This window comes from Chlorocebus sabaeus, chromosome 5, assembly GCF_047675955.1.
Source record: "Chlorocebus sabaeus isolate Y175 chromosome 5, mChlSab1.0.hap1, whole genome shotgun sequence".
Lineage (NCBI taxonomy): Eukaryota > Metazoa > Chordata > Mammalia > Primates > Cercopithecidae > Chlorocebus > Chlorocebus sabaeus.
The window spans coordinates 55,009,611-55,033,913 of record NC_132908.1 but is presented as its reverse complement, the minus strand read 5'-3'; the positions used below and the strand labels follow the sequence as shown (position 1 = coordinate 55,033,913).

Below are 24,303 nucleotides of genomic sequence, written 5' to 3'. Positions count from 1 at the left end.
CTACCTCCCGGGTTCAAGCAATTCTCCTGCCTTAGCCTCCGGAGTAGCTGGGATTACAGGCACGCACCACTGTACCCAGCTAATTTTTGTATTTTTAGTGGAGATTGGGTTTCACCATATTGACTAGGCTGGTCTCAAACTCCTGACCTCAGGTGATCTGCCTGCCTTGGCCTCCCACAGTTCTGGGATTATAGGAGTGAGTCACCATGCCAGGCCCATTTTTCTTTTCTTTTTTTTTTTTGAGACAGGATCTTGCTTTGTTACCCAGGCAGAAGTGCAGTGGCATGGTCACTGAAGCCTCGACCCCCTGCCTCAGCCTCCTGAGTAGCTGGGACTACAGGTACACACCACCACAGGAGGATTTTTTTTTTTTTTTTTTAAATAGAGATAGGGTCTTGCTATGTTGCCCATGGCGGTCTTGAACTCCTGAGCTCAAGTGATCCTCCCATCTTGGCCTGCCAAAGTGCTGGGATCACAGGCATGAGCCACTGCACCCAGCCCATTTTATCTTAAAAATTTAAAAAATGATGAACATAGGTTAATTTTATCTTAAAACAGATTTTCCACTCATGTATTACTCATAATGAATATTTTTACTTATAATGAGACTATGCAGTACATGCATATTACACAATTAATGTTTTCATTTGATACCATGTAATAGTCATAGCTAACATTTATCAAGCCCTTGGCATGTGCCAATCACTGTTCTGACTATGTTCCACTTATTATTATTATTATTATTATTATTATTATTATTATTGAGACAGGATCTCACTCTGTCACCCGGGCTGGAGTGCAGTGGCATGATCTTGGCTCACTGCAACCTCCACCTCCTGGGTTCAAGCGATTCTTGTGCCTCCGCCTACTGAGTAGCTGGGATTACAGGTGCCCTCTACCATGCCCAACTAATTTTTGTGTTTTTAGTAGACATGGGGCTTCCCCATGATGGCTAAGCTGGTCTGGAACTCCTGGCCACAAGTGATCCACCCACCTCGGCCTCCCAAAGTGCTGGGATTATAGGCGTGAGCCACTGCGCTTGGCCTAAGTATGTTACACTTATCAATTCATTTTATCCTCGCAATTAACCCATGAAGTAGGTACTATTAATATCCCTATTTTACCGATAAGCAAACTGAGGCACAGAGACATTAAGTGATCTGCTCATGACTTGACTTCAGAGCAGGCACATCTTCTTGCTAGCTCGGTTAGACTGCTTCTTTCTTTTTAATGCCCCTGTAATAGTCCATTATCGGATATAGTGTAACTTATTTAATACATGCCTCTCTTACAGATGAACATTTAGGTACATGTAAGTACTTTCCAATAACCAGTCTCCTTTTGATGAATATTTGGATGTTTTTCATTTTTGCTATAACACCGTTGCAACCAGCTTCTTTGTACACATATATTTATGGCCTTGAGTAATTCTATAAGGTAAATACCTAGAGATAAAATTGCAGAAATATATATGCACACATATATCTGTGTGTATAGGTAATATATATGTGTGTATGTATATCAAATATATATGTGTGTATATATATGTTATATATTTTTTGAGACAGGGTCTCTGTTGTGCAGGCTGGAGTACAGTGGTGCATTATGACTCACTGCTGCCTCGACCTCCTAGGCTCAAATGATCCTCCCACCTCAGCCTCCTGAGTAGCTGGGACTACAGGAGTGAGCCACTACACCTGGCTAATTTAAAAAATATTTTGTAGAGATGAGGGTCTCGCTATCTTGCCCAGGCTGATCTCAAACTCCTGGGTTCAAGCAATCGGTCCACCTCAGCCTCCCACATTGCTGGGATTACAGGTGTGAGCCACCGCACACAGTCGAAATATTTTTAAAGTTGATGAAGGAAAAGGAAATGTATAACTCACAAGAGTGGTCCATAAGTGGTGGGAGCAACTGTGAGTGCTCCAGGGAGGGCTAAGGACACTGTCTCCTACAGGTGTCAGGATGTTGGGCTGGGTCCAGAGGGTGCTGCCTCAGCCCCCAGGAACCCCTCGGAAGACCAAGATGCAGGAGGAAGAGAAAGTGGAACCAGAGCCAGAGCTGGAGGCGGAGGTGGAACCAGAGCCAAACCCCGAGGAGGCTGAGACAGAGTCCGAGTCCATGGTGAGAGGTGGAGGGGGAGGAGGGGCAGGCCGGCCTCGCTGCTCAGGGTCTTCCCAGTTCGGGCCACCTGCTCTCCAGGGACCTTCTACAGCAGAAAAGGTTAGCATCAGAAGGAAAAGTGGGGGTCACAGGGTCCCACACTTGTTCAAATGAGAAAACTCAGGTTCAGACAGTGGATAGGGCTGGCCCAAGGCTAACATTTTCTGTAAAAGGCTAGATAGTAAATATTTTAGGCTTTGTGGGTGATGCTATCTCTGTTAATTACTCAATTCTGCTATCACAGTGTGAAAACAGTTATAGGTAGTGCATGAATGAATGAGCATAGCCGGGTTCCAATACAATTTTATTTATAAAAACAAGCAATAGCCTAGATTTGGCCCACAGGCCGTATTTTGCTAACCTCTAGAGTTCAGAACAGAGTTACTCATAGGAGCCAGTCTATGAACTGTTTATTACTAGTCCATAATGATTAAGCAGTTTGTACCAGAATGTAAATCTACTCTGTAGCTAAGTACACTGATTAGTTTAGTTGCTATTTATTTTGTACCAAGACTTTCTCAATGAAGGAAGCAGTGCATTGATAAACATTCTGGGGCAAACTGCTTAATCATCATGGACCATTGACAGTTTGCAGACTGGCATGGATCCATGGGCCACACTGTGGAGTATTTCTCCAGAACTTTTCCTCTGCAACCCATCCATTCAGGAGGTGGATGATAACTAATTCAGCAGCTCAATTCGACAGATTTGATTGAGCTTCTAATTGATGCCAGGCCCTGTGGTCAGTGCTGAAAGCATAAAGATGAATAGGCATTGCCCCGGGGGGTCAGCAGACAAGAGCCCAGCCAGTTTATTCTGCCAAGAGACACAGGTGGGGAGGAGGGAACGTGGTGAGCCCCAACATTGGCCTCAGCTCTCCCCTTCTTGGGGAGCCTGATAAGTGTGTCAGACCAAACTGTGGGAGCTCCGAAGAGGGAGAGTCATCTTCACTTTGGAGATTGGCGGCTGATGGGGGAGAGCTTTTTAGACGCAGAGGATGGAGCAGAATTTTAACCCAGGGAGATGGAGATGCTGGGCATTCCTGGCAGAGGAAAGGCTGTTACTAGAGAAGGGCAGGGTGTGTTTAGGAAACAGGTATAGCGTGTGTGTATGCATGTGTATATGTTGCATGTATATACATGTGCATGTCATATATGTGTAGTGTAATCTTGGTATGTCTGTGTCTGCACATATGTATTTGCAAATTGGGTGTGCATGACAATGTATGTGAACATATATGTACATGAATGCATGTGTATGTGTTTGCACATATGTTTATGTGCACATGTATTAGTATGTCTGTGGTTCCATGTGCTTGTGTGACATGCTAGTGTGTATGTGTATGTGTCTACATATTTCTGAGTATGTGAGTGTACTCATGTATTTCTATGTGTATGCATGTTTGCGTGTCTGTGACTGTGTCGTGTGTATGTGTATATACACATATTTGCCTGTCTCCACATGTGTATATATACACATTTTGTGTCTGTGCATGGATGTTCATGTATGTTTAGATGCAGAAATCTGTGTGTATGTGCATATCCATATGCACATGCTTGTGTGTATTTGCAAATATGCACGTGTATGACTGACCATATGTGTGTATACACATATTTCTGCACTTGTAATCATATGCAATGTACCTATGCATATGTGCATGTTGTGTGTCTCTACACTGGCAGGCATACGCATGTGTGTATCTGTATCCATGCATGTATGTATATGCACGTTTGCATATGACTGTATGCACATATATGTGTGTTGGGGCATGTATACATATGTACATACACATGTATATGTACATATGTTTTTGCCTGTACATGTGTGCACATGCACTTATTTTTGTGTCTGCACATGTGTGTATATATGCATGTTGGTATATGTGTGTCACTGTATGTATGCATATGTATGTGTACATACGCTCATATTGTATGTCTGTTCACGTATGTATGTGAATGAGAGTATGCACACATTTGTGTGTCTGTGTATGTGTGTGCATGTATGTTTGTTTGTACATACACATATGTGCATGTCATAGCAGGAGGTGTGGCTACAGAGGCAGGTGAAAGGCAGATAGCAGAGGCCAAACTCCACCTGGCTACTAGGGGGGAATGGAAAGTTTGGGCCAGAAGGAGAGGGAGCGCCCTGGTGGGGGATGAGAGGCGTGGGCTCCTCCCAACTCCCTCTTCCCCTCAGTCTGCCTCAAGACTTCATAACTATCTCTAAATGGTCCTCTCCCCTCTCAGGCCACTGAAGTGGGGCAGCCTTCTGGGGATATTTTAGGCCTGGGAGGCTGGGAGGCCACCTTGGACCTTGGGGGCTATGAGGGCCCCCAGCCCCAGATGAGGGATCCCTGGGGCTAGGAGGGAGTATCCCAGATGGAAGGTAAGGCCACCAGGATTTACAGAGATGATGCTGAGGAAAGAGCTGTTCGGATCTTTTGTGGGGCAGGGATCCCTTGAGGGACAATCAGGGGCTGCCCCTGTCCAAACCAGGCTGGTCTCACCTAGGGCTTACCTGGTCGTGTTCGAACCCTCTAGCCCCCCGAAGAGTCACTCAAGGAAGAGGAAGTGGCTGTGGCAGACCCAAGTCCTCAGGGTGAGTGAGAGTGCGGAAGCCCAGGCTGGCAGGGCAGGGAGGCCGGCATTCTCCCCTTGGAGCCTCGCAGAGCCCACGAGGTTGGCAGACCCATTTCGCAGATAAGGAAACTGAGGCTCAGAGAGGCTAAAGGTGGGCTCCTGGAGACTTCAGTTGAGCTGAGCTGGAGCCTGGCTTTCTGACCCCTTGGGGGTTCTCTCTGACCCCTTGGGGGCTCTTCCCTGACGTGATCTCCCCAAGCAGGGTAGAAATGGGCCTCTCTGAGGCCCTAGATCTGAAGGATGAGAGATTCTTTTCCAGAGACCAAGGAGGCTGCCCTTACTTCCGCCATATCCCTCCAGGCCCAGGGCGCTGAGAGTTCTGAAATGAACAGGTACTTTACCACCCTCCCCTCTCTTCAGGGCCAACCTGCCCCCGACTTCCCTCCCAGCTAGGGAGCCCTAGGGATGGGGGTTGGATGAGTACTGCCCTCAGCTCTGCTGTCATTCTGGGGAAGGCCCTGGGACATCCTGGGAATTGGCTGAAGTGAGCTTCAGGTGGAGGGTGGGCTCTCCCAAAGTAAGCCTGAAGCTCCCAGTTTGTAATTTCTGCTGGAAATCCAGAGTCATGCATTCATCTCCATTCACCCCATTCGTTCATTCCTTCACTCATTCATTCATTAGACTGCTGGCTCCTTGAGGGCAGGGCAATGTGACCAAAAGAAACAGTGGGTCAGAGCTGCATAGTGAGCGCCCCTGTACAGGGGGCCGGACGTTTCTCAGTGCTCAGGTGAGATGCAGGCCCAATGGGGTCAGAACTTCTGCTTTTCTCAGAGAAGCCAGAAATCCAGGCTTTTGCATGGAATCTCCCAGTTGGTTCAGACATTTCAGACCATAGTGCTTGGGGCCTGAGCATGGCTGGGGCTAGGCTGGCCTCAGGCAGGGAGGCTGTGACCTTCACATTTAGGCTGCTCAGCCTCTGCCACAGCATTACACCGGCAGCAAACCTTGGCCCTTCGGGAGCATGATGTGTGCTCAGAGCAGGACAGTGGGAGGCAGGCGGAGAGGAAAGTCAGCTGCTCTGTCCTAAGCATCCATGGGGGTGGACTCCGAATGGCACCCGGTCTGCCTGGCCTCATGAAGCAGCAGCATCCCCCATTTTCCAGAGAAGCACATGGAGTTTCTTGGGGAGGAGATGGGTCTGAAGTCTCCCAGTTGGGAGACAGTGGTTTAGGATTCAAGCCAATTTCTTTCGGACACCGGACTTGCCTTGGGCCAGTGGTACATGTAGGTACTTTCCAATAACCACACCACACACATACAGATGACAGTGACACTCAGGGACGGGGACTCACCTAGTGTCTTGGGCCTCGAGGGCCTCATTGAACTAGGGGAAGTTGACAGCAGGCTGGTGTCTCTGTCCATCGCAGTCCCAGCCGCAGGGTGCTGACCTGGCTCATGAAGGGCGTGGAGAAGGTGATCCCACAGCCTGTCCATAGCGTCACGGAGGACCCGGCTCAGGTACTGCTGGGGCTGGAGGCTGAAGGGGCTGGGTCGGAGAGGGGCTGTGGGGAGGCTACCCTTGGGCTCCCTGCCCATGTCTACTGTCTGTCCCTGGCAGATCCTGGGGCACGGCAGCACTGCGGACACAGGTAAGACCAAGGGGCAGGATGGCTTTTCAGCGGTGGGGCTGAGGGGCTGAGGGGTTGCTGGGACGGGCCCTGCCCCTTGGGAGCCTCTGCCCAGGCCAGGTCTTCTCATCTGATCGACCCTGAGTTCGAACGTGGGATTGAGTTGGGCTCTCCATGCCCACTCCAGGCTGCCCAGGGGGCTGGGGCAGGTCTGCTGCTGACTGCCTTTCTGTATTTTCTGACCCTGCAGGGTGCACAGATGAACCCAATGAGGCCCTCAAGGCCCAATACATGAGGTGAGTCCCTATCCCTGAGTGTCACTGTCATCTGTATGTATGTGGTAGGAGGAACAGGGCCTTGGGTTCAGGAGCAGGGTCTGTTACCACCTCAGGGTATGACCTTGGACGTGCCTCCCGTCTCCTCTTGCCTGTTTCCAGCCATAGAATGGGGACAGTGGACCGTGTGCTGCTCATAGTTTGTGGCAGAAGGTCCCTGGGTGCACCCAGGGATGACTGAGAGGTCCCTGGGTGGGGCCACCCTCTGAGAACGGGGGGGGGCAGGGATGAACTCCTCACAGGTGGGCTTCATGTAAGTAGGCTCCGTGTGGAGCCTGGAAGCAGGGCTTGGCTCACTGTGGGGGACATCAGGGTGCCCAGGCTGGCCTCAGTGTCCGACCTCTCAGAGCTGACTCAGGGAGGGGTGGCTGCCCCATCAGTAAGGGTGGCAGGCTGGTGGGGGGACTCTGGCAAAGAGGGGAGCCAGGGAGCTCTGAGAAGGGGCCCTGCTCAGTTTCAACTGCCTCTTCCTTGCAAGCGTTTAGGCCCTGTGTGACAGGTTTTCAAGAGAAGCTAGAAATCTAGCTTTTTATGTAAAAACCTCAAATTTTAATCAAGAAGTTTTCAGGACACTGTAGACTTCCAAAGTAAGCTTGAAGCTTCCAGTTTGTAATTTCTGCTGGAAATCCAGAGACATGCATTCATCTCCATTCACCCCATTCATTCATTCCTTCACTCATTCATTCATTAGACTGCTGGCTCCTTGAGGGCAGGGGCTTTTGTCCTGGTCACTACTAAACCCTTGGTGCCCAGCACAGCACCTGCCAGAGTGAGGACTCAGCACACATGGGACAAATGCATGCATGAATGAACACACATATATATAATCACACACTTCATTCATTCATTCATTCCTTGCTGCAGCTTGCTGTCTGTGTCTTTTGGTCCTCTACTTCCTTCTGAGACGCATGCTGCTGATTCCTGAGACCACGAAAGCAATTTAGGATGAGGGCACCTAGAGGACTCACCAGCCTTCTTTTGGGCCATACCTGGGGGAACCGGTTGTCCTGGGAACATGGTGCTTCTCTGAAGAGAGTGGGGCTTCCCAGGGGCCAGATGGATTTGGGATCCAACCCTTGACCTTAGGACCAGCCACATAATTAATTTGCGGGGCCCCAGGCAAATGCAAATGCAGGCCCCTTAAAATTTTTTAAAAATGTTTTCAGACTGTGACAGCAGAGTATGAAACCAAAACCAGGTCCTTCTAAGTCTAAGGCCTTGTGTGATGGCACAGGTCACACTCCCGTGCAGCCAGCCAGCCCTGTCTGTTTCAGCACAGGGAGGCCCCAGGGCTGCACTCAGGTCCTCAAGCGGCTCTTGCCTCTCCCCTGATGCTCCAGGAGGCCACCGCTGTGGTTCCAGAGCCTGGTCCAGCCCTGGCTCAGAATTGGAGTCTGACAGGATTTCCCCACCGCCTTGGGGCCCTTTGAGAGTTTCCAGGACAAGGCCCCCACTACGCAGAGCAGCGGTGGAGGGCACGGGAGGGCTGGTCGGGGCCAGGCCCCGCGGTGGGCTGTTAGGTAGTGCACTGACCCGTTCCCTCAGGGCGCTTTGCTGACCACTGGCCCCTCCGCAGGCCCGGGTCACGGCTGCTCCTGTGGCTGGAGCAGAATCTGGAGAGAGTGCTTCCTCAGCCCCCCAGATCCTCCGAGGTAAGCCAACGAAGGGAGGGGCAGGGAGTTGAGTATATGGGGGGGTTTCTGGGGCCCCAGGAGGGCCTGCCTCCTCCAGCAGGCTGTCCCCACCCCCCTGGAACTCAGGAGAGGACGATGCCCCCCTTGGAGAGTCCTTGATGGGGAGGAGTGACTGTGAGAGGTGGCGGGGATTCAGAAGGAGAGACCCCCCAGGCCCCCCACTCACCAGCCTTGGGCCAGTGCACAGCTGGTAGTGGGGGTTGGGGAAGTGCACAGAGCTTGCTATGGCCCATGACCTTGTGCCCTGTTTGTCACCCAGGTCTGGAGAGATGAGCCTGTAGTTGCTACAGGTGCTGCCTCGGACCCAGGTACAGGGAGGGGAGCTCGGGAGGGGGCTGCCTGGGATGGTCACGGGCTGGGCTCAGGGGTCAACTGGGCCCTGGAGAATCCCCCGGAGGCCCTTAGCCCCCACCCAGACTAGGATGGGGTTCAGGGCTTGCCAGGAGCAGACTGTTGTGGGGGACACCAGAATCCCCTCCCCAGTCCAGACTGGGAAGCCAGAGTCCTGGAAGAGACTTGTGGGTCTTGGATAAGTCCCTTCCCCTCCCTGGGCCTCAGTTCCCTTGTCTGTCTGGTCTGTTTGAGGACAGGAATGGGTGAAGTGGTCCCAAAGGGCTCCCCATTCAGTCCTGTTAGTGCCTTGAATCTGGCCCCTGTGCCCTTGAGGGGTTGGAGGAAGCCCTCAAGGGACAGCGTCTCTAGCTCCTGCTTTCCCCACTGCTTAGTGCCTCCAGGACGCCCCCAGGAAACAGGGCCCAAACTGCAGGCCCAGGAGAGCGCCCCCCTGCCCACGCCCATCCCCCTGCAGCCCAAGGAGGAACCCAAGGAAGTGCCAGCTCCAGAGCCCCAGCCTAGCTCCCAGGCCCAGGCCTCCTCCCTGCCACCACCCAGGGACACTGCCAGGTGAGCCACCCTCAATGCAGCGCCTCCCACCAGGGAGCAGGATGAGTACCTTGTCCCTGCCCAACACCTAACCTCCAGGAAACCTGGAAGAAAATTCTACTGGATGTGTGCAGACCCCTTCCCAAGGCAGCCACATCAGCTTCGTGCCCTTTCCCACATTTCTATGCATGTCCAAGCTTTCAAGCTTTGGGTACGTTTGTTTTTTTTTTTCTTCAACACACACCTGACAGGAGCAAACTATACATACTCTTCTGCACTTTACTTTTTTTTTTTGAGACAGAGTCTTGCTCTGTCTCCCAGGCTGGAAGGCAGTGGCACAATCTCAGCTCACTGCACCTTCTGCCTCCCAGGTTCAAGCGATTCTCCTGCCTCAGCCTCCTGAGTAGCTGGGATTACAGGTGCAGGCCACCATGCCTGGCTAACTTTTGTACTTTTAGTAGAGATGGGGGTTTCACTGTGTTGGCCAGGCTGGTCTAGAACTCCTGACCTCAAGCAGTCTGACCATCTCAGCCTCCCAAAGTGCTGAGATTACAGGCATGAGCCACCCCGTCTGGCTTGCTTCTTTTTTTTTTTTTTCTTAACTTGAAAAATGTGTCTTAGAGGCGGTTTTATCCACACAGGTCTTACTGCATTCCTTCTTTGACAGCTGCATTAAATGGATGCACCAGTTTTTATTAACCACTCAGTGGACATTTACATTTGTTTTCACTCTTTTGCCACAATCAATAGCCTGTGCATGCATCACTGGGTTCACGCACAAGTAAATCTGGAGGATAAATCAGTGGAAATGGAGTTCCTGGGCCAGAGGATACATGTATTTAAAATGGGATACAGGCTGGGTGCAGTGGCTCATGCCTGTAATCCAACTACTTTGGGAAGCTGTGGGAGCAGGAGTTTGAGACCAGCCTGGGCAACATAGCAAGACTCCATCTCTACAAAAAATTAAAAAAAAAAAAAAAAAAAACAGCCGGGCATGATGGCATGTGCCTGTAGTCCCAGCTGCTCAGGAGGCTGAGACAGGAGTGAGCTATGATCACATCAGCCTGGGCCACCAAGTCAAGAAAGAAAGAAGGAAGAAAAAGAGAAGGGAAGGAAGCAAGGAGGGAAGAAAATCAGGACAGGTGTTGCCACTTTCCATGTGTGAGATGCCCAAAATGCACTCCCTTCCGGGGATGGGTGGGAGGGTTGGGGGAGCCTGAGCTACCTGCTGGGGCATGAACAGTAGCCGGAAGCTCACTTAGGGAGGGTATGGGGGGCGGAAATGGTTTTCAGGCTGGAAACCTGGGCTCTGGCTCCTGGCAGGCTCTGCCTTTTGGCAGGCTTGTTTTCTGCCTTGTGAATGAGTTGACTTTGGCCTCAGTTTCCCCACGACCCTTCCCACCTGGACACAGCACACTCTCTTCCACCTGCAGGCTGGTGGCGTGGGTCCTGCACAGGCTGGAGATGGCTTTGCCGCAGCCAGTGCTACATGGGAAGATAGGGGAACAGGTCAGTGCCGGGCACATGAAGTGGGGGCCTTGGTGGGAGGAGTCTTGGGAACTCGGGTAAGGAGCAGGATGGTTGGCCTGTGTCCCTGGGGTGTGAAGGCACAGCAGGAAGAAGGGACCCTGTGGTAGAAGCCCAGCTCCCCCAGCCTTCCTGTCTGCATGGCCCACGTTCATTTCACCCACTCTGAGGCACAGTGGCCACAGGGCTGAGACGTGGTGGCCCAGCCCCTCCTGCCAGGAGTTCACAGTCAGTGGGGGAGGTCCTTCCATGGGGGAGCAGAGAGGACATGGGGCACAGAAATGGGGCCTCCTGGGAGCATCAAGGAAGGCTTCCCAGTGGAGGTGGCCTCCAAGCATTTGCAAAGATCCAGAGATGCCCAGATTCTGGGAAGAAGTAAGGCTCACAGGAGCCGGCAGGCCCTATGTGCATTCCTGATAGCCTAGGGCTCCAACATGAGTGGCCAGGGAGAGCACTCATGCACCCTGTCACCCGTTCCTCTCCTTCCTCATGAACCAGGAACCTGGCCCTTTTTTCTTGGGTGCAATTGAACGTCTTTATAGAAGCACCTGGAACTGGGAAGTGGGAAGCCTAATCTCTCTCCTGGCTGTGTGGTCTCGGCTCTGCCCCTCTCAGAACCTCAGTTGTCCCAGCTGACCAATGGTCAGTTGTTTACAGAACTCTTTACCTGCATTTTCATACCCAGGGCTGTGAGAATGGAGGTAAAGAGTTCTGTAAACAAAGCTGTCTAGGCCCCAGAGACAGGAAGGCCTGGCCAGGTCCTGGGTCTTTGTGTTACTGAAGGGCTCAGCCTGGCTCTTCTGAGCAGGTGCCGCTGCTGTGGCTGTCTGGGGTCGCCCCCACCTTGCTTCATTTGAGCCAAGGCTCGAGCTCCCAAAGCCCCCTCCCCCCACCTCAAATCCTTCATTGATCCTGGGCACAGCGGGACTCTCTTCTCCATCCCATGGGACAACTAAGGCCTGGAGAGGTGGGTCAAGGTCACCTTGAAGGGGTGGCTGAAATGGGGAGGCTGGTGAAGAGGCCATGGCAGGATTTTCCCTTTTTTCTCTCTCCATGCAGGAGCCTGACTCCCCTGGGATATGTGATGTGCAGACCAGTAAGTGACACATTACTGGGTCCCCATGTGCATATTAGGAAGGGTTGCTTGGTGTCCTTGGGTCTGACTGTATCTGGGCGAGGGGGCTGTCCCTGGCCAGACCTGGACTCACACGGGGGGCAGTTAGGGTCTCCTGAGCTGGAGCTGAGAGAGCTCTGTGCTCTGCAGGCCCTACCTCTGTTCAGCCTGGCCAGGTAGCCAGAGCCTGGCCCAGAGCCAGATGGTGGCTGGAGGCCCCAGGAGCCTGGTGTCCAGCTTCTCTCCAGAGCAAACAGTCCCAGGGCTAAGTCAGATGAGCTCTCCTTCCTGCTGGTAATGCCCAGAGAGCTCCCATCCCCTGGCAGCTGGGAAAATGGGTTTGGCCAAGCTGAATGGAGAGGGGTAGGGTCTCACTGGAGGAATCAGGCCCCATAGCCTCCAGCTCCCTTGAGCTGGAGGGGTCCCTGTCACCTGCAGCTGGGTTGGGGAGGCATGTGATGTCCTTTATCCCAGCCCTGAGCCAGGAATCAGGGACAGAGGACTGAGACCAGTCCCGAGCCAGGAATCGGGGACAGAGGACTGAGACCAGGAAGGGGCTGGAGGCAGGATCTGTTCTTTCTTCACTTCATGGCCTCCAGAGAGGCATGCGGTGAACAGGCATTCATTCATCCATCCATCCATTCATTCATTCAGTACATAGTTAAGAATAGCCTACTATGTGCCAGGCCTGTGATGGGTTCTAGTTGTGAGCAGAGCTCAGGGGCTGTGGGTGTGGCGTCCCCTGTTCCATCCTGGACACAAGCCCTCCAACCACAGGCCTCAGAGTGTCCCAGGGCTCTGAGCTCTGCCCTGTGTCTGCAAGGCTGTGTCCAGCCCCAGCCCCACGAGGCCAATGGTGGTCTCCATGAGTGCCCTGAAGCTGGGGGTGGCCGCGGTGGCCTGGAGCACACACTGGCCAGTGCGTTGTGGAGCTCAGGTCTGATGGACAGGCATGGGGGGCGTTAGGGTTGATGGTAATCATGGCGATGACATGAGGAGAGCTGGCCTGTCTCAAAGCAGGGCATACGAAGTCTCTCATGAAAGCTCGTGGCCAACCTGGGGCAACAGAGCAGAGACCCTTATGGCTGTTGGGGCAGGCAGGGGGCAGAGCTCAGAGAACCACAAGCACTTGCCCAAGGTCATAGAGCAAATCGAGTCCATCTGGCCTGGCAGCCTCCTCTTAAAGGAACTAAAACCATTTCCTTGGGGGCAGAGAGCCTCCAGAGGGTCTGCATCTGGGGATGGAGCACCAGAACCCTCTTCTCTTCCCCTCTGGAAGGAGGCGGGATTCTCCGCCAGCTGTAGCCAGGGCCTCCCTGCAATGTCTGGAGCATGTGGGTTATGGGTGGACGCTGGGTAGCCATGTGGGCAGGCTCATGGGCACAGGGCGGGGAGCTGGCTTGGTTTTCTTTTCTAGGGCTGCCATAACAGATGTGCACACACTGGGTGGCTTAGAACAACAGACACTGATTCTCCCACCGTTCAGCAGTCAGAAGTCCAGGGTCAAGGCTTTGGCAGGGTCCGCTCCTCCTGGGGCTCTGAGCGAGACATGCCCGTCCCGCTCTCCTTGCTCCTGCTGGCCACTCGTGGTCCTTGGCGAGCCTTGGCTTCTGGCTGTCCTCCAGTCCCCGCCTCCGTCTCTACACAGCCTTTACCTCTGTGTCTGTGTGTGTCAAGCCTCCCTCTCCGTTCTTTTAAAAGGACATCAGTCGTTGGATTTAGGGCCCACCCTAAATCCGGGATGATCTCACTCTGAGATCCTTAACTTAATCACACCTGCAAAGAAGCTATTCCAAATAAGGTCACATTCACAGATAATGGGGTTAGGACTCGGAATTATCTTTTTGGGAGACACTATTCCACTCACGTCCCATGTCATGGGGAGACTCTCAGGGGCTGGGGGTTATGTGTCCCCTACCCTCCCCATTCATTCACTCATCCACTCACTCACTCACTCATTCCTTCCGCCTGTCCACCCAGCCACCCACCCTGTCTTCTCCTTTGTTTCAGGGGTGATGGGAGCTGGAGGTCTCTGAAATAAGGGAGAAGGGAATCTGGGAGAGCTCAGATGGACACACGGATGGAAGGAAAGAAGGATGCCCTGAAGAGAAGACCTTCCGGGGGGAGGTGGCCACTGACACCCCACCCTATTTGAACAGCGAACCCCTCCCTGTCCACATACTCCCAGGCAGGACAAAGGGAGCCAGCGTCACCTGCACCAGCCCCAGAGCCTCCCAGACCAGAACAAGGGGAAGGCCAGCCATGCGCAGCCTGCAAGATTTAGGCTAGACAGCAGGACTTACCCCCAGAGGGCTGTGGAAAAGCCCCATAGCCGGGCGTGGTGGCTCACGCCTGTAATCCCAGCACTTTGGGAGGCTGAGGCAGGAGGATTGCTTGAGCCCGGAAGTTCGAGACCACTGTAGGCAACACACTGAGACCCTGTCTCTAAAAAACCTTTTTTTAATTAATAAATTAGAAAGCCCCATGGATGGAGGACTCAGTATTGAGCATCTCTTTGAGAGGACGCGTGCACAGCCCCCAGTGTGGTACCTGGCACCATCAGCACCTCGACAAGATACAGTTTTTCCCAGAAGAGGTTCTCCCTAGGCCTGGCCACACTCTCTCCTTCCAAGGCTTGGGGACGCCAGTGAGCAGCAACAAACGTTTTCATTAACATTAAAAGAGCGTAAATGAGCACATCAAACCTGTGACTGCATGATATTATTGCTTAGGATAAAGCTAAAAGAAGGGTTTAGATTTTAAAAGTGGGTGGACTGAATAGCCCTGGGCTTGGGGTATTAAGTTGCAGGAGGGGAGGAATTAGCCAGGGGTCCTGAGCCAGGGGTCCTGGCTCCCAGCTGGCCCACACATGTCTTTGTTTGGGCCATGGAGTGATTTTAAAAATTAGAATTGATTGCCAACATTTAAAAATCAGGTAGCTTTACATGAAAAAATCCGGCTTCTCTAGAAAACTGGGTAGACCTGGCTGTAATGGGCCCACACGGTGCTTGTGAGGACAGTCTGGGCAGCTGCTGGCACCTGAAGGCAGTTGGCACCTGCCCCTTCATTTGTATACATCATCACACTGGCTGGGCAGGCCTTTGGATTCGAGATCCCTGAGGTCTCAAACGGGTGATGAGGTGGGGCAATCCCAGTAGAGGTATACAGGAGAGTGGTGGGACTTCAGCTAATGTGGAGCCCAGCATCCTTAATGCAGAAGATAAAACTAGAGAAGCTGGGGCCTGACTCTAGGAGACTAGGCTGTAGGCAATGGGGAGCCATTGAAGGTGATTGAGCAGGGGAGTAACTTCAGAAAGATTACTCTGAGGCTGAACAAGCCTTGGAGACAGGGAAAGCAATCAAAGCAGGGACCCTTCCAAGGCACCTGGGGCCAACTATGAAGAACGTCCTACCCCAGATTTTGTGACTCAAGAGTACTGGGAGCTTGGAATCTGGTTCTGTTTTTTCCCTCCCCTCCCCTCCCCTCCCCTCCCCTCCCCTCCCCTCCCCTCCCCTCCCCTCTCCTCTCCTCTCCTCTTTCATGACCAAGCAATGTTTATGGAAGAATCTGCTTTATTGAGAAGTACCTGCTTTCTCAGATGATTCTGATGTTGGGGAGAGGCTGGGACCATACTTTGAGAAACACCCAGTGAGAGGTTAGTGCTTTGGGGCCAGGTGGGAGGAGATGTGAGCCTGGGCCAGGGAGAGGCAGAGGAAGGGGGTATCATGACCCAGGCCTGCCAGAAAGGGTGGAGGTTTGGAGTTAGGGCTCAGGCTTTGACAGAGACCCAGGGGTCCAGGTGGGTGCCTTAGCCTAGAATTCATGTGCCCAGGCTCCTGCCTGCTGATCCTGGAAGTAGGCGCTCCTTCCCACATGAAGCTGTTGACTTTCGTTCTTTTTTTACTTTTTTTTTTTTTTTTTTTGAGATGGAGTCTTGCTCTGTCACCAGGCTGGAGTGCAGTGGTGTGATCTCGGCTCACTGCAACCTCCACCTCCCGGGTTCAAGCAACGCTCCTGCCTCAGCCTCCCGAGTAGCTAGGACTACAGGCGCATGCCACCATGCCCGGCTAATTTTTGTATTTTTAGTAGAGAAGGGGTTTCACCATGTTGGCCAGGATGGTCTTGATCTCTCGACCTCATGATCTGCCTGTCTCAGCCTCCCAAAGTGCTGGGATTACAGGCGTGAGCCACTGCGTCCGACCAAGACTGTTGACTTTCATCGGCCAGGGTCAGAACCTCATTTGACAGCCCTGAGGGCAGAGAGGCCACTGACCAAGAGGTGGCATGCCAGGGTGGAGTGGCAGTTTCTATGGGAACTGTAGCACTCATAGCTCCTGAACACCTCGGTAGGGCCACGGAGAAGCTGGGCGAGCTATGAATCAGACACCTGTAGAGAGGGGCGGTCGGAGTTTCAGGGGTGGGCCAGCGGTTCCTGCACCAGGCCTCCTGGGGGCCTGCCCTGGGGGCTGTGTAACAGCATACCCCATCCCTCCCCTTCCAGGTTGGTAATCTTGGGCACTGTCCTCCTCTCAGAGCTGCAGAATCTTTAGCTGTAAAATGGGAGCAGTATAGGACACATCTTACAGGCCTGCTGCAGAGATGAAAGGAGGAAATGAGGCTGGGCACAGTGGCTCATGCCTGTAATCCTAGCACTTTGGGAGGTCAACGTGGGTGGATCACCTGAGGTCAGGAGTTCGAGACCAGCCTGGCCAATATGGTGAAACCCCGTCTCTACTAAAAACACAAAAATTAGCCAGATGTGGTTGCACGTGCCTGTAATCCCAGCTACTCAGGAGGCTGAGGCATGAGAATCGCTTGAACAAGAGGCGGAGGTTGCAGTGAGCCGAGATCGCACCATTGCTCTCGAGCCTGGGTGTCACAGCGAGACTCTGTCTCAAAAAAAAAAAAAAAGAAAGAAATGCTTATGAAACACCCACGCACTAAATAGGGCCTAAAAAGAAAAGGTTAATGGAAAGGAAAGGCAGTGTGGAAGCAAGGACGTCATCAATTCTTAAGGACAGTGCCCCGTAAGGAGTGGCCGCTGATGCCAGGAGGCGCTCATGGGACACATTTGTCACCTGGGATAGTGCACTGGGAAAACGGGAGTCAGGGCACCTGGCTCTGCCTCCACCTTCCTGTGTGGCCTGGGACAAGACACTCAGCCTATCTGAGCTGGCTCTCTTTAAAAGGGGGAAAGTACCGTTCCTGCCCTTTGGGGCTGCTGTGAAAGCTCACGTGCTGTCAGGCGAGATGTTCTGTTCCCTGCATGTCCCCTGCTACGCCCAGGCAGGAACTGGCACCCCAAGGGGCTGCTTAGAGTGGAGACACTGCACCATTGCTGGACAGCAGCATAGACTGACCTGGACAACGCGTCCCACCACCGGACTCAGGGTCACACTTGGAGGAGCCTCCCTGACCAAACCCCAGGGGCGTTTGCAGGGCCAGAGGAGCCGGAAGCAACCTGGAAACAGCTAGTTCGGGATGCGCTTGGGGCTTCCCTAGAGGGCAGGCAGCACCTCATCTGTGAGATAGGGCTGATATCTGTACCTAGAGGTGGGGAGCTACGTGCCTGGCAATAGGAAGCACCCCATAAAATAAGGTATTTATCTCTGTCTCAGTTTGCTCATCTGTAAAATGGGGAGAAAAATATAAAAGAGGGAAAATAAAATGGGGATGCTAATTATAACCTCGAAATGTTGATGTGAGGACTAATCGAGTTATTCCACATAAATCACTCAGCACAGGTCCTGGCACATAGGAAGTGCTCAAAAATGCAGCTGCTCTTACTATGATTGTTGTTATGCAACATTATGAACAATAACAGCCAAAGTCTCAGGATAAGACTTGAGGCCAGCTTCCATTTAAAGTCATCGTTACTACTACCCGGGTATGGTGGTGCATGCCTGTAGTCCCAGTTACTCAGAAGGCTGAGGTGGGAGGAATGCTGAAGCCCAGGAGGTCGAGGCTGCAGTGAGCCATAATTGCACCAATGCACTCCAGCCTGAGCGACAGAGCAAGACCCTGTCTCAACCACAAAAAAGTCACTATTACTAATTTATGTTTGGCTGAGGGCCACCAAGATCCCTGGAGCTTTTGGGGGACACCTGGTGTCCAGGCGTTGTCCTTTGTCGCTGACACCAGCCTGGGGATAGGCTTAGGTTCCTGATGGACTGCTCTGCACTCCCTTTGAGCATCTGCCAAGCTCACAGGCCCAGGGTGTTTTCGTTGTCAAGGACCAGGATAGGTGAAGAAATGTTGAAAATTAGACTCCCATCTGAAGGCGGGACCACCCCCATGAGGAAGTGGAGTTTCCCTGGAGGGTGGAGCCTCTAGACCCAGGAGGGAGGGAAGGACTCTCAGAAGCAAATGCTGAGCATATGAGCTTGCTGTCACCAGGGGGTGACATCTACAGAGCAGGAAGCTCTCTCTGCATCCCTCAGGACAATCCAGGCTACCTGCACCTGGATGCGGCCAGGTGGACCCTGAACCTGGGCCGTTTAGCATCCCTGTGATGCTGTGACTGGAAACATTGTTTCTGCCTCTGCACAAACCTTTAAGAAGGAGGCCCCAGTGAGAAACAGGTTCAACCATAATCAAAGCTCTGTCTCAAGAGGAAAAGGGGGGAAGATGATGGAGACAGAGTGAATGAGCACAGGCTTCAGCCCATCACCGGAACACCGATCTGGTCACGCTGAAAATGGAAAGTGCCATTTCCCCACTGCCTGACTAAGCACTGAGGCACTGCTGGCCACAGCCAGGGCTCCCTGCGGGGTCCCTGGGACTCGGAGGCCCAAGCCCACTCCCCTGCACATCCCATAAATGGCTCTTCCTGTGTTCCCTGCAGTCAGCATCCTTCCTGGAGGGCAAGTGGAGCCTGACCTCGTCCTAGAAGAGGTTGAACCGCACTGGGAGGATGCCCACCAGGATGTCAGTACCAGCTCACAGGGTACAGAGGTGGTTCCAGCTTATGAAGAGGAGAACAAAGCCGTGGAAAAGATGCCGAGGTGGGGAGTCTGAGAAGACCCTAAAAGATTAGTTATTGTTTGAGAAGGTACCAAACATGCAGTACCTTATCCCAAAGGTATAAAAAGGCACAGAGCAGGAACCAAACCTGCTTCCCCCTGCCTTCATACAGCCATCCTTCTCCCATGGGTATAATGGCTACCAGGTTCTTATGTGCCACTCTACAGACAGTCTGGGCATATGCAAGCTAACATCTCCCTCCTTTTTTCTTTCTGTACAGAAGGTAGCATAGCACATGTACCTATCTGCACCTTGCTATATTTATTCAACGACATACCTTGAGGTCTTTCCACATTCAGGATATAGAGAGCATCTTCATTTTTCACTGCTGCATAGTATTCCATCATATGGCTGTACCATAATTTATTATTCACTATTGATGGACATTTAGGTTGGTTCCAAATTTTTGTTATAATGAACAATTCTGCAACAGGCACTCTTGTATGCATGTCTTTGCACGTGTGTGAATACATCTGCAGGAGATTTCTAGAGGGGAATTGTGGGTCATTGGACGTGAGAATGTGGATTTGTGGTCATGACCGCCAAGTCGCTTTCCATAGGGATGTTGCAATCTTCGTTCCTACTAGAGATGCTTGGTGACAGCGGGGGGTCTTGGGTTCTGAAGTCCGTAACTTACATAGCTAAGATGGGGAAACTGAGGACCAGAGAGGATCAGAGGCTGACCTAGGGTCACCACCAGGACAGTGGCTGGGACAGTCCCCTCATGCAGAGGAGAGGGTTTGTTGCCAGAGAGAGTTCAGAGTTGCTCAGGTGGGGCTCCCCAGGTTGAGCCTTGGTTGGAAAGTCCAGGTCTGGGCTCAGGAGTCATGGGACATCCTACAGAAAATGGGGGCAAGAGGTAGACTCAGTGGGGCAGCTTCAGGTGGACTCACCTCCTGCCTCTAACCCCAACTTAGAGAGCTGTCCAGGATTGAAGAGGAGAAAGAAGATGAGGAGGAGGAAGAGGAAGAGGAGGAGGAGGAAGAGGAGGAGGAGGTGACTGAGTAAGTCGTTTGCTCACCTGGCTGGGGATGGTCCTGGGGCTGGGGTTGGCTGAGCTCCTGGGGTCTGGGCACTCTTTGCTGCTCATGGGAGCTCCTTTCTCTTGTTCTGTGCTGTGTGAGGCTGGGCTTTGACCAGAGAGGCTGGGAGAAGCTGGGGTTCCTCTGCTGTGCTCATCATGACCTGGGAATCATATTACCTACCACTCCACATCCCTCTACATATACACTAGAATGCAGCCTCCAAGAGGGCTGGGACTTTTATCTGTTGCTTTCATTGCCATGTCCCTAGAGCCTAGAACGGTGCCTGGTACACAGTGGGCACCAAATAAATGTTAGTTGACTGCATGGGCATATGCAGTGGACTCCCAGTTCTCCCATTATTCACAAAGCCAAGGCTGACTCCCCTCCATATCCACCCGCCTTGGTTGCCTTTGATGCCTTCCAGGGCTGTCCTGGGTTCTACTCTACTGCCCAGTAATGGTCGATCGTCCACCCACATCCATAGATTTCAACGCTAAACACACAGAAGAGTTCAGTTAAAATAAAAGTTAAGCACTGGAGATCAGGAAACACTATGGAAGAATGGCTGGACAGGGGGATACGCATGGGGAAGAGCAGGCAGTTAGACACCTGTGCCTGGAGTTAGGAGTGGGAGAGGTGGGGCTGGAGATGTGACATTGGGATTCTGGGCATGTGAGTGGCATTGAAAGCTATGGGGTTCAAGGAGATGCCCAGGGAGCAAGTGTGGATAGAGGAGAGGCTCATGGACAAGACCAGAGGTTGGGAAGATGGGGAACAAAAAAGGACTGAGGAGGAGGCACCCGTGAGCAGGGAAGAGACAAGAAGAGTGTGGGGCCTAGAAGCCAAGTTAGTGTTTCAAGAAGGTCAGCCAGTCATGGTGGCTCATGCCTGCAATCCCAGCACTCTGGGAGGCCGAGGTGGGTGGATCACTTGAACCCATAAGTTGAAGACCAGCCTAGCCAATGTAGCAAAACCCCATCTCTATTTAAAAAAAAAAGAAGAAGAAAGAAGGACTGCCTCAAAAGCAGGTTGTAAAGCCTTGAACTTGTTTTCCCAAAGGCAATAGGGAGCCATTGAAGGTTCATAAGCAGGAGAGTAGCATGATCCGGCAGCTGTGTTGGAGAAAGACTGAGGCAGGGAGAACAGTGAGGAGACTGTTATGGTGGGCCAGGTGATAGTAAGTTACTCTGTCCTTGCGCCAGTCCCCTGGCATTATGTCCGTGTCTCTCTGCCCACCATAGGTACCTCATGACCCGCATCCTTTCTCCCTGACCTGTCTGTCTGGCCACAGCCTGAGATAGGATAGCACCGTGAGTGTTAGGAGCACAGGCTTTGGCATGCGAAACACCAATACCACTTTGCTTCTGTTAGTGAAATGACCAGGGCCAGTGGTGCACCCGCTCAGAGCTTCTGTCTCCACATCTGTAAAGTGGGGGATAATACAAGCCTCCTGCAGGGGGTCATCAGGGCCAGCGGTGATGATGGAAGTGGTAGGACCAGGCCTGGAGTAAGTGCCCCATCGATGGCCACTGTTGTTCTCATCCCGCTGATGGCCTCTTTTTGTTCTAGTCAGGAAATAGTTAAACAGGATTTCAGAGCTGGAGGCCTGTTCAGTGTCATCTGCTTTTAGTCCATCCTTACTCAGTTCACATAGACTCTTTCCATTCTTGACAGGAGGTCACACAGCCTCGACTTGCTTACCACCAGTGACGGGAAACTCACAACCTCTCAAAGGCTGTCCATTACATCCATATTCCCCTCTGACCTGTGAAATTATTTCTTACACCAAAACTAAGCCTGCTTTCCTGTGGCTTCTATCCCTTCCTGACTTGTCCTAATTCTGCCTTCTGAGCCACCCTGCAGTCCCAGCAAGGTGAAGAACTTAGCTGCAGTCTGGTTTCATTAGAGCAGCTTGTTTGCCCTCTGCCTTCTATGGAGCTATGCTTCTGTGTGGAGTGCATAGCTACAAGTGGCTCCCTTGCTGAACGTACACACCTAACACCCAGGCAGGAAAACCCCTGTATTTGCCACTGCTCTGGATCTGAGACACCCTTTGAAGTCCAGTGATCAACTATGCTCACATACATGCGTGTGCACACGAGCACTAACTATACATATGTTCTCAGAATGCAGTACACATGGGCACACACACGCATATCTGCACTATACCCGTATACACCAGCACACCGACACAGACATATATGCTGGGTTATGCACACACTTACATGTACAGGCATGCATACATTTATACCCACACACATCCTGCATATATGCACAAGCACAGGCAGCACACTCATACATGTTCATACATGTGTGTGCACACAGGCACACATGTACACACTTGCACACATGCACGCGACAGTCTTGCACACATGCACATGCATCGGAGTCACCTGCAGATGCTGCAGGCGTGCACGTCTTCACACAAATGTTCACCCAGAGTTTTGAACTCAGGAAACTTTTGGGCTCCAGGCCCAGGGAGGGGCAAGGGAGTGACAGAGTGGGTGATCACAGGGCCAGGGCCAGAGGGTGTGAGGCCCAGGGCAAGCAAAACTGGGCTGTCACTGGCTGGGGACGGATGCTCTTGGCCAGCTTTGCAGAGACACAGGTTACTGATGACATGAGGGCCCGGTAACGGGCAGATGAGACCCAGTTGCCTAGAGACCCGATCTCTACAGGCAACAGCTCAGCTTTCCCTAGCAACCACGGCCTTTTGGTTCCACCTGGCCTCCCTGGGGATGCTTCTGCCGTTCCCTGCACATCTCCTCAATCTGATTAGAAGCAGGAAGGATTGCTGGCTCCTCTGCCACTGGAGCCACACTGGCTCGGGAGCTGGGCTCCCACTTGCATGCACCCACCCAGGCTTGGGATGAATGTCACAGCCCTCAGCTGAACCCCTGCACCATGGGCATCCTGACTGGCCCTGACCGAGAGACCCAAGTAGGTGGCTGCCCCTCCCTAAGTCTTCCCTCCTTCGTGCTTTTGGGGCTAGGATTTCAGGTGGAGAGTCTGCTGAAGGTGACAGTGAGGACCGTAGCATTGGGGCACGGCCTGCGGGATGGCACAGGGGAGGAGGAGTGGACGGGTAAGCTTTTGAGAGCTGGCTGCCACTGCTGCTCCCTGGATCTTAAACTTGGAAAGTGTGGGTTGGGGGGGGGCGGCCTCCAGGAAGCCCACCTCAACCAATCTGTCTGTTTCTCTGCTTGGAAATCCCTGGGACTTGGGAACTTTCTGGAAGTTGATGGCTTGCTGCTTCTGGGCTGTGCAAGAGGGGACCTTGGCAGGCACTGGGCACCCTGTCAAGCAGGGGTCATGTGGCTTTGGTACATCGTTTCTAGACAGCCCCTGGTGATGCTGACAGCGCCACGACTGGGCTGTTTAGGTGTTTTGATTGCTGGGGATGTTTGTGCAAAAGGTTCCTCAGTCCACGTGGGTGATTTCATAACCCTGCAGATCGCTGCCTCCTCTGGGATGAATAATAATAATGACAAGAACAATAATAATGACTTCCATTTGACTTACAATTTTTTTCCATGCCACTCATGGCTAAGGCAGCCTGAATGGCAGATTCTATTATTCTCTCATCCCATTTCACACATGAGAGAACTGAGGTTCAGAGACAGGGCCCTGTCTCTGAAGTGTAGAGCCGGGATTCTTGGCATTACAAGGAAAGCTGCTTCTAATGTTTAGTGATGACGAATCCAGAAGAATCACCAGAACAATACCTGGCAGTCCTTTTATGACTTTTCTATGAGATTCTCATTGGCCCTTCTGATCTTACTCAAATAGGTCAGGCTGCACAGGCCAGGCAAATCCTACCCATTTGACAGATGAGCAGACAGAGGCAGCCCAAGGGCTTTGAGGTGACTTGCCCAAGGCCATACGGTGGCTTCTGGTCTGATACTGGAATAAGCAGGACCCCAGGAAGCCTCTGGCTGGGCCTGTGGGCAGTTCATTTTCTGAGCCTTTGTGCTGTAGGCAGAGAGCCGAGACAGACCCTGTATCTATTTCAGGAAAGTCATCCAGTCATCCCCCTTGCAGCCAGAGACCTGTCTTTAACCCATTTGTGCAAGGCTGACTTCTTAGTGTAGAAGGCACAGTCTCCAAAATACTCAGAGGCAGGCAGTGAAACAGAGCGTTAAGCACGTGGCCTTGGAGTCAGGGATGCAGTATCTTATCCAGGCCCACCTTGCACAGGTGGTATGACCGTGGATCGGCCATCCAAACTCTCTGAGCCTCTGTTTTCTCAGCTTGCATGTGAGCAGTAACAGTTCCAATCTGTCAGGGTTATGTGAGATTTGGGTTTTTTTTTTTTTCCTAGGCTCTTTTAAA

At 52.4% G+C, this 24,303-nt stretch overlaps 1 protein-coding gene across 2 annotated transcripts in view; it reads left to right on the top strand.

The window, feature by feature from the left end:
- CNGB1 (cyclic nucleotide gated channel subunit beta 1) overlaps nt 1–24,303 on the top strand; it is an 88,325-nt gene that overhangs the window by 1,872 nt on the left and 62,150 nt on the right. Inside the window, exons 1-13 of one of the 2 annotated variants that reach the window (XM_073015419.1) lie at nt 1,966–2,124; nt 4,704–4,761; nt 5,062–5,134; nt 6,170–6,260; nt 6,361–6,391; nt 6,621–6,666; nt 8,282–8,357; nt 8,659–8,707; nt 9,125–9,302; nt 10,715–10,790; nt 11,868–11,904; nt 18,768–18,927; nt 19,864–19,950. In XM_073015419.1, the coding sequence (XP_072871520.1) occupies nt 1,966–2,124; nt 4,704–4,761; nt 5,062–5,134; nt 6,170–6,260; nt 6,361–6,391; nt 6,621–6,666; nt 8,282–8,357; nt 8,659–8,707; nt 9,125–9,302; nt 10,715–10,790; nt 11,868–11,904; nt 18,768–18,927; nt 19,864–19,950 (1,121 nt within the window). Of the gene's footprint in view, nt 1–1,957; nt 2,125–4,703; nt 4,762–5,061; nt 5,135–6,169; nt 6,261–6,360; nt 6,392–6,620; nt 6,667–8,281; nt 8,358–8,658; nt 8,708–9,124; nt 9,303–10,714; nt 10,791–11,867; nt 11,905–13,932; nt 14,683–18,767; nt 18,928–19,863; nt 19,951–24,303 lie in introns of those variants that run through there. The other variant, XM_007993489.3, reaches the window with a different exon arrangement.